The sequence below is a fragment of the Brassica oleracea genome, chromosome C4, assembly GCF_000695525.1.
Source record: "Brassica oleracea var. oleracea cultivar TO1000 chromosome C4, BOL, whole genome shotgun sequence".
Lineage (NCBI taxonomy): Eukaryota > Viridiplantae > Streptophyta > Magnoliopsida > Brassicales > Brassicaceae > Brassica > Brassica oleracea.
In genome coordinates this window covers 24882821-24892961 of record NC_027751.1, presented here as the reverse complement: position 1 = coordinate 24892961, position 10141 = coordinate 24882821, and the positions used below count along the sequence as shown (strand labels likewise).

The 10141-nt window shown below is 38.9% G+C and overlaps 2 protein-coding genes and 1 pseudogene across 2 annotated transcripts; 1 reads left to right on the top strand and 2 right to left on the bottom strand.

Moving 5' to 3' along the window:
• Nucleotides 1-2417: 2417 nt before the first annotated feature.
• On the bottom strand, nucleotides 2418-3273 carry LOC106340058 (probable pectinesterase/pectinesterase inhibitor). The gene has a single exon (XM_013778927.1). The coding sequence runs from the start codon at nucleotides 3216-3218 to the stop codon at nucleotides 2565-2567; it is 654 nt and encodes a 217-aa protein (XP_013634381.1). The 5' UTR covers nucleotides 3219-3273; the 3' UTR covers nucleotides 2418-2564.
• An 852-nt stretch (nucleotides 3274-4125) lies between these two features.
• LOC106338474 lies at nucleotides 4126-7756 on the bottom strand (annotated as a pseudogene).
• Nucleotides 7757-8567: 811 nt separating this feature from the next.
• On the top strand, nucleotides 8568-9956 carry LOC106338473 (F-box protein At3g62230). The gene has a single exon (XM_013777442.1). The coding sequence runs from the start codon at nucleotides 8568-8570 to the stop codon at nucleotides 9954-9956; it is 1389 nt and encodes a 462-aa protein (XP_013632896.1).
• Nucleotides 9957-10141: the final 185 nt, after the last annotated feature.

Below are 10141 nucleotides of genomic sequence, written 5' to 3'. Positions count from 1 at the left end.
GGCCTCCCTCCAATAACTACCATTTCTCCAGAGATATCAGTTGATTCTTCAATACCTAAATTTGTTCCTTCAATTGGAGCCTGGGCCAAACCACTTGCTTTTATACCACCTGCAACACCTGCAACGCCAAGTGGTTTTGACCCCGCAGTATCTTAACAATCTCCTTGACTCTTTCTGGCCAACATTGCCTGATAAACTTGGGTCAAACCAGAAGAAAAAAGACCATCCTAGTCTTACCAGAGAATTTCCTCGTATGCCGGTTCAAAAAATTCTGGTCCCTGAACTTAAAGAGGATGGAACATTAAGGTTTCCATGGGCAGCCAGAATGGACCCTGCTACCAGAAACCTCTACCGAGCGGCCAAGCCAACTTTTCGACATGATGGAATGCCTCAGGTAACCATTCCTTTTCAAGTGCTTCGGTTAGGACCAGAGAATAAAAAGGAATATATCATTGGCCACTTTCATCATTTCTCTCTTCCTCCTGGGGGTTTAATCCATGCTGTGGTGAATAGGTTGTGGGGTAGAACATGTAGAATAGGTTGCCGCAAGCTGAGTGATTCCTCTTACATGTTTCATATACCTCATGATTCAACTCGACAATGGATAATTCAAAGAGGTGTTTGGCATGTTGATGACTGTTTGTTATTTGTCTCCCCTTGGAAACCAGTTAACTCATTTAATGTCCCTGAAGTATCAACAATCCCAGTGTGGGTAAATCTTAAAAAATGTTCCAGATAGTTGCTACTCAAGATTGGGTCTCAGCCACGTGGCGTCCGGACTTGGTGAGCCTATGCAGACACATAAACCTTGACTTGATCCGACTTGTTTGGGAGAAGCAAAGTTGTTGGTTGAAGTAGAACTTGGTAAACCTTTTCCAAAGAAAATTACCTTTTCCAAAGAAAATTGTCTTAGATGACAAACAAGGTAATATTTTCTTGGTGGATGTTGAGTATACATGGATTCCAAGTGTTTGTGGGAGGTGTGGACATTTGGGACATAAGGAAAAAAGATGTCTCCTTCCAGCTGTCCAATTGAATGTGGAAACAAGTCCCACACTTGAGGATTTACCCGCTGAAGAGCCTCAGGTTGAAATGGAAAAGTATTAGTGCAGCCTACTGTTGCATCAAATATCTTGGTGTTACCAGCTGAAAGTGCGGAGTCAAGTTTGGTCTCAGCTGAAGAAGCACGAGAGGAACTTACTGAGCAGACTTTGGAACCTACTAAAGAAAGTGGTATTGAACTCAGAGATGAGCTGAAGGAATTTTCCACTCCAGTAAACAATCTCACTTGCTCTAAGGTACATTTAGCCACTGGCTCCAACTCTTTTTTGACTTCATCACCATTAGCAGACACACAATCTTCTCCAACTGAACCTAATATTATGGAAGAAATTCCATCCCCTGTTATTGTCTTTGAGGCCAACTCGGTTTCATCGGACAATTCATTGGTCCCTCTATACTCTCCTGCACATGGCAGTCCTTCTATTACTCAAATTGCTTGTAATGAGCAAGATGATGAGAGATGATATATGAGTGATGCTACGGCAAACATCAACATGTCACGAGGTGGAAGGCCAATAAAACCAGTCCAAAAGTTTCAAGATATGGAATGTAAAACGGTAAGAGGAAGGGGTAAAAGGAGTCGTCGAGGCCGCGGAAACTACCCTCCATCCTCCTAGTAGTTTCATCTCTCTCTTGTTTCATTAAGCTTATGAATCATAAGTCTTCTCCTATGTAAGATAATGCTTGGTTGAATATGAGGTATGTCTCATTATACTTATTCAAACTTTATGGTTGTTTTAACCATACATTGTATGTTCTTAGTATTTTTAATTGAAAGCCCTTTTACAAAAAAAAAAAAAAAAAAAGAGACATGATGTTATGGCTTTGTATGAAAGTAATTGCGGAAGTAAGAGCACCTCCAAGGGGTTCTACCCATTGAAATTCTAAATTTTCATGTTTTAAGAAATTTTGGGTTGGATTTTCCGTAAGTAATGAACTCGACAATTACATATGCATATATAATATATACATACATATACCTAAACATATATAAAAGTTTAGAATTCCAATAAGTAGAACCCCACATTGGAGGTGCTCTAATGCTTCGAGTTTAGGTCAAACACCACATTATAAAAGTTCCAATTCGCTACTCACTTAGAATTGACAATCCATTATAGCGTTAGGGTAATTAAATGTACATACATTATCTAGCTATTTAGTATTATATGGTATTTAATCAATGAAGCTATAAGTTTGATGAATGTTGACATGCAGATCCCGAAAGCATAAGCAAATATAGCCAGGTTTCATGCATCAAATACTATATATAGCTTAAACTATGGAGAAACAAATAATAACATCGTCAAAAAAATATCTAACAAATAGTTAACAAAAAAAATAATAATATTCCATTAATATATCCTTTCCTCGAAATCCGTCCATACATGTATAGAACCTATAACATACAATCATACATGACAGAACCATCTATATATGATTCCATTAGTGATCGTTTTAGGCATTACACGACATTAATTAATAATTACATCTCCATCCTTTAATCAGTAGTAATAAGCCGACAATGGTGGCGGTCGGGGCGAAGTGTCTTCCTCGTTCAGCTTCACCTTAATACCAAAAGTCTTAAAAATAGTATTTAAACCATTGAACACATCGTACGAATCACTGCTTAGATTCTTCCCAACTCCAATCCCAATCTCCATTTCCTTCAACAAACTCTTATCTTCAATATCATCAAAACAAGTCCAATGGTACCCCATAATCGACATTAGCGTCCTCTTACACGTGAAATAGTTATGAGCCAACGTCTTTACATCTTTCCCCGTAGCTTTCCAAAACTCGATGAAATCTTCCAATGCGTATTTCAAGTTTTTCCCGCAGCTGATGATCGCTGCAGCTGCGGTTGCGTTTGATGTATGTTTTGGTTTGATTTCTGAGAGAAAAGCCACACTATTTTTCACGGAAGATTCAGCCGCAACCGCTAACGCTCGGATCAATTCAATGGGATCATTGGTAGGAACGTGTTTAAGGGTTTTGCAGCATAGACTTGTGTTTGTTTGGATTACAGTGCATATTCCCGCGACTGCTTTTGCGTGCGGTGTGAAAAGGTAGTTTGCGCGTTTGGTTGGTGTAGCGGCTGCCGTTGCGGTGGCAGCTACGAAGAGAAACAATAATATATGTATGACTGGAGTGTTCATGATTGTGTTTTTGTATGGACGGAGAAAAAAGAGGATCGGAAGGGAACGGATTGGGAGGAAGAAGAGAGCTTAGGTATAGAGATATGCATGTTGTGCATATTTATAGTCGTCTATATTTGGTAGATATTATTAGATTTTTTATTTATTTTCTAGGTACTTAACGTATCGTAACGAGGGATTTGCGGGTTAATTTCAGGCTAAACAGTTAACGTTTCGAACTAATATTTTTGCTATATTTTAGTTTTACGTTTAATGCAAGTATGGTTTTAACTTTTAAGTGAAGTTGTTTTTTTTCTGGTGAAAAAACAAATAAGTGTTATGGGAATTATACCGTTTTAATATTTAATTTAAAGTTTTTTTCGGTAGTTAAAGCAGCTTACCGGAAGAAAGTATGGGAATAACATCCTGACATCTTCCCATAATCACAAGTGATCAGTGATCAGTGATCATTTTCTTCATATACAGACTTCAAATTGCCCTCAGATTCAGCGCATTCATTTTATTAATATCAAGAATAACCTACATTAGATTATTTGCTTGGATATTTCTCGATTATTTGCTTGGTTTTAAAGGACTTTTCTTCAGTGGGGATTTCACAATCCACAACCATCAAAATATGATGCTAATCATGGAAATACATGTCAGGAGGCATGGCTTTTATAAGGGGTCCTCAAGTTGTGCATAAGGAGTAAATATGTTACAGTGTACTCATAACACTTAATTAGTTTGAAATACCACAATCACGCAAGCAACGACTCACTTATATATTTGTTTTTATTTTCAATTATTCCCACATGTTTTAGATTAATTTAGTGGTCACTCTCTTAATTATATGAACACTATATATTATAAACTGTATAAATTAAATATCTTATTAAAGGTGACGGCCAAGAGTTAACACACAACACTAATGTTCTCCTCCCGCAGGTCCGGTCCGAACATTCAACAAAAGATTGAAGAGCATTCACGACAGTTCTCATGTTTGGTCTGAAGCTATCTTCGTATTGTACACACAACGCAGCAACAACTGCAAACTGCATTATCAACAAGAAAAACTATTAAACGTAAATACATTTTGAATCGAGGAATGCTTTTATTTTTCCTCTTTACTTTGTGTCTTAGAATCAATACGACAAGACTAGTTTTGATTTATACCTTAGCAACAGCTTCTGGAGGGTAATCTCCTCCGAGTCCTGAATCAACACACTGCATTACTTTGTCTGCACACAGCTTTGGTGTAGCCTAAGGCAAAAGCATAGTTTTAGAATATCTAGTTACATGTTTGTAATGCTAGATAGTTCAAATTATATATCTTTGATAAAGAGATCAGTATATATTACCCATGTGACTAAACTTTGCTTGCCTCGAGGCAATGTTGATCAACGGGCTTTCGACCTGTTAGAAGCTCGAGCAATACAACACCGAAGCTGTACACATCACTCTTTGCACTCCGTTGCTCAGTCATTGCATATCTGATCAAAGAGAGAAAAATAACTTATGAGAGTGAGCGTGATGAGCAATAGAAGAAGAAGAAGATGACAACAAACTTACTCATCAGGGGCATGATAACTAAAGGTTCCAAGAATACGACTCGAATGAAGGCGTGCTGCCATATCAGCTTCGTTTGAAAGATCAAACTCAGCGATTTTAGCAACACCATCACCAAAGATTAGAATATTGCTGGACTTTATGTCACGGTGAACGATATGTGGGTTCACCTTTTCATGTAAGTACTCAAGCCCTCTTGCTGCACCAGCCACAATACTTACTCGTTGATGCCACGACAAGAGTGGACCTGGCTTTGCTTCCTTCACACCTTTCATCCCTGAAGAAGCATGCGATATATATGGTATATAATAAGAGCATGATTATTGGGGTCTCTTAAGAAGGGTTTTCCATGAAATTAAGAATTAAAAAAAAAGAAAAATAGCTATTAATTGAGGAAACGTATCTTAGCAGACATGTGTTACAGTTTTATTGGGAAGGAGATGTTTCATCTCTGTCTCGACGTCTCTCTCTCCACGAAGAATCACTCCACCTCTCTCTCACGGCTATCTACGGCGACTCTCTCTCGGTGGCTCTCCTCCTCTCTTCAGGTGTGTTTCTCTCTTTCGAATTTATATGATCTGGTCGGGACATGAGAGAATCTCTTGCTCGAAATTTATTTGCAATTTTTTTTTTTTTTTTTTTTGCCAAAATGTGAATTTCATATATAATATGAGACGAGTTTGTAATGCTACAAAAGTTTTAGAGCTAGATTAGGTCAGCCTTGGCAAAAAATAAACAAGGCTAAGCTAACATCAAATGAGGACCCAAAAGATTACTCATAGCGTATCCAAAGTTGCATCAAAAGTTGAAATTTCTTGATTTTTCTCCTGCCCAAGATAGCATCCTTGATGGAACGGTCAATGATCTTGAATAGAACAGCTGGAGTGCGGAATTCTTGTGCATGAAGCCTGTTGTTTCGCTCGATCCAGATGTTGTAAGTTGTAGCTTGTGCCACCATTCGTTTGAGAGTTCTGCTAGTTACCGAGTCTCTTGTAGCTGTCCAATCCGCAAACGATGTCCAGGTACGGAAAGCCCGAAATGAATATCCCAGCCTTTGTAGCGCCAAGCTCCAAAGGGCTTCACTGATCTCACACTTCAGGAACAAATGATCTCTGTCCTCCTCCCCTGTATCGCATAGACAGCAAGATGAAGAAATATTCATACCCCATCTCAGAAGCCTTGATCTGGTTGGTAAACGATCCTGATGTACAACCCATGATGTGAACGCATGTCGCGGAATATGACCCTTAAACCAGATGCTTCTAGTCCATGCTTGCTCCACTCCTCTGTTCCGCACCACATTCCAAGTTTTACTGGTGGAGAACTCTACTAGCTCATCCCCATTTACTTCCCACACATAATGATCAGTTGAAGAAGTAATAGTGGGTAGAGGGATAGTTGTGAGATAGGTCTGTAGTTCCTCTGCAGCAGGAGATCGTGCTCCCCTTTATTTGCAATTTTGTTTGATTTGATTGAGAAATTGGAAACAGTAGTGGATCTGATGTATCTGGTCGAAGCTGTTGACCAGAGATTAACTCTCTTTTGTGGTGTTGTCACATGCGTTGATTGGTATGCATAGATGAATCTGGTCAATAAGTAGTATGTATTAGGTTTTGTTGAGCTTGGAACTACCCAATCTAATGCTTTGAATTCGAAGCTTCTGTGTATTAAACTGATTTTACTAGTTGATTTGTGGTTTGCAGAGAACAAGTTGTATCAGTTATATTTGCTGCGAGATAAAGGTGCAATGGCGAGGATAAAACCTCAAGTCTCTTGTCTGAATCCTGGAAAACTGAGAAAGCTTATTTCTTGTACAATTGTATGTGACAAATTACTATGTCATTGCCAAGTTAGCTACTGATCAGAGTGGATTACAACGTTGTAAGGTATCCTCTTCTTTAATCAATTTGCAGCAAAAGAAACACAAAGACAAACGAAATGACTTAAAGCAAATCATGGTTTTGGGGTTTGTTGCAGATATCTCTAGTTGATGCCACGGGAACAAGATTTACAAAGGATGGGAAAATTGTGGGTCTTGATCCAGACAATGATCTTGCTGTTCTGAAGGTAATCTTACGGCAATATGATGTTCAACATATTTTCAGACCATCTGTGTCATATACTTGTATGTATTGAACATTAACTAGTGTTATACGTTCAGATTGACGGTGACAACAAACATAAGTGATTTAAATCACTATAAAACAAAATTACAATTAAACTTTAAACATGAGAAACTCAAACCAATTATGTTATGATAAATTTCTCAAAGATTCTTGAGAGTACTGTTTATTTATTTTTTGTTCCTCTCTTTTACTTTTGATATTTAATTCAGTAGAAACTCAGGTTCAATTTGATACTACCGGTGAAGACGACTTAAATCAACAAAATCATCCTCTCGACTGAAGTAAAGAGACACCCGTATTTTATTTCTCCATTGTACCATGAAGAATATCATGAAGAGATCAGTTTTGAGCAAACCCGAAGACAAGTATCCTTGAATTCCCATCAACAGAGTAACCAAGCAGCTCAACAAAGTTATCATGTTTCAACCTAGAACAATAAACATATATTAAATGTATATGTATATGTACACCAAACCTGGGAAAGGAATTCACTATCAGGCTGTTCGTTAGAATCTAACTTTTTGACTGCTACTGGCTGATCATTCTTTAATACACCGTGATATACTCTTCCATATGACCCTTCACCAACGATAGAACGTGGTCTGAAATCATTAGTTGCTCTACTTCTATTGGCTGCACCTTCACATCTTGAGCAGCCTGTTGGGCAGTGCGTTTTCCATCATTTCCTTCACATGCATCCATTCAGGAACACAGTTATGAAAGGAAGAAACACGTTTTTGTTTATTTTGAGAGAGACACCCAAGTTATAACTCAAATACCTCCTGATTGTTTTTTCATATTCTGGCCTCCATAATCAGCATCTCCAACCAGATCATCTTTATGGAGACAACAGAAACAGTTCATTGTTCTTGATCAAGATCAGTATAACGTAATCTAAGGAGATTTTTTTTTTTGAACAACAAATATTTATATTAAAATTAAATATTCAATGGACTAAGTCGGTTAAATCGGAGAGATACTCGTCGATAAATTATCATTCTATTCCAATTAAACTAAATGTTAAATTTCTTTTTTGGAATCTTTGAAATTATCATTCTATATCATTTCATTCCAAAAATGTATAGTCTAGTGAAGGCAATTTCTTTCTAGTTATAGCATAAAAGAAAGCGGGTCTCACTTCTTCTTTTATCACAAAGCAGAAAAGACATTATTTACACCAGTTTTTGTATGTAAAGGATGCAAATCTTTTCCTTGATTCAGTTTCTCAAAGCGCCGTTCAAGTCAGTAAACGAGTGGATGAGGTCTAATCTGCAACACTTCTGTACATTATCATTTACCGAGGTAACTTTAGCAAATCTAGCTCAAAATCTTTTAAAGATTTCATCATATTTAAATAAATCACGCCAGCTACGTTTCACACCATCTATGAGTAGGAAGGGCAACATTGTCAATTTACTCTTTGCCACATCATGTAGAATTTCTTAATTTTTAAGTAAATTAACTCTTACTTATATAAACGATCCGAATCGGCGCTAACAATGAACAGAGAAGACGAGGGGTCTCAATAGTTACAATACAAAACCGCCATAGAAAACCAATAAGTCGCAACCTTTCAATAACTTATTTAAGAAAAAACAAATAACCCTTTTTATTTCCTCACGAACTCACTAACCGTCTCTCTGAAAACCTCTTCCCTCTTCAACATCAAAAAGAAATGGATTCAAGAAGAAACCGAGACAGGTTATCTACTTTACCGGAACACCTCTTGGTCCCGATTATCTCTAACCTGCCTTTCGAGGAAGCCGTGAGGACCAGTGTCCTCGCTAAGCCGTGGAAACATCTTTATCACGGAACAACCAACGTCTCTTTCAAAGAGTCCGAGTTCGTGAAACGCACCGTTTCCAGCAGTGAAGAATCCTTAAACGAGGCTAGGGCTGCGTTCGTTCGCTTTGTGGTTAACTGGGCCTCAAGATTTTCCGGTGACGTCATCCAAAGTTTCGAACTTCGTCTCTCCAAACCATTTGTATTCGAAGCCGAGATCAAGCACTTGATCGAATTCGCAGTCTCCAAACAAGTCAAGACTCTAGTTCTCGACTTCTCCGACCTTTCTTGCACCGCAAGTAACCAAGCGAGACCAGCGGTTCAGTTTCAGTTGCCGGAATGTGTATACAATCAAACCGCCATCGAGTCGTTGAAGCTATTCGCGTGCGGTTTCGACCCGTTGAGGCTCGCGAACCCGTGCTCATTCAAAAGCGTCTGTTTTGGTCATACCCAACTCGGAAGGATCATGACTTTGCTATCAAAGTCACCTCTTCTCGAGAGTCTAACCGTTCGAAACTGCTGGAACGTTAATCTCGAATCGATAACCGGAGTTAACAACCGGTTAAGGGAACTGGTTTTCGAGAATTGCGATTTCGGTACAGAGTACACTCTCCTCGACTTGCCGAATATCAAGATCTTCAAGTACACTGGAAGTTTCCATTACTTTCAGTTCTTGACAGTGAATAGGAGAATGGAGGAAGCGTACTTGGATTACGGAGCGGAGACGGACGACGAGATTGGACAACTTTTCTGTGATGTACTTTACGATCTTTTGTCGGCTAGGAAGCTAACGGTGTGTCCTTTTCTTATTAAGGCAATTAAAGATAGTGACGATCCGGTTAAGTTGAATGCGCCGATGGAGACGAGACATTTGGTGATCAAGACGAGTCTTTCTCCGGACGAGTTCGTTGGGATTAGGCTCATGATCAATAGCTGTCCTGAGTTGGAGACTCTCACTCTCCAGATGCTTCCTCCTGTGCCTGTGGCAAGGACCAATCCTGGATTCAATCCGAAGTCGTATTGGGCGTTTCCAATTAGTCACAAGTGTTTGAAGAAGACGCTTAAGGTTGTTGAGGTGAGGAATTTTAGTGGAGGTACGTACGAGTTGATTGTTTTAAGGTATTTGATTCGGTCGGGTCGTGTGTTGGAGAGGGTCGACCTTTATTTGCCGGTGGGAACGTCGGAGAGTGAAAAGAGTTCGGTACGTGCGACAATGAGTACACTGGGGGACGAGGGCGTGGCGTCTTCGAAGCGTTTACGGATTCGTCAACACGATGGTTGAATAAACTGTTGACTGTTGCATGTATTAGAATCAGAATGTTTGTTTAAAATGGGCATACTGTTTTTGTAGCAAAACATTTACAAAACCTTGTTTAATCAAAATTTACAAAGTGTTCTCTTTATTAGTACAGTGGCAGTTTCTTTGTTAATCTGTTGAACACTTTGGCTTGGCCTCTCACTCATGGC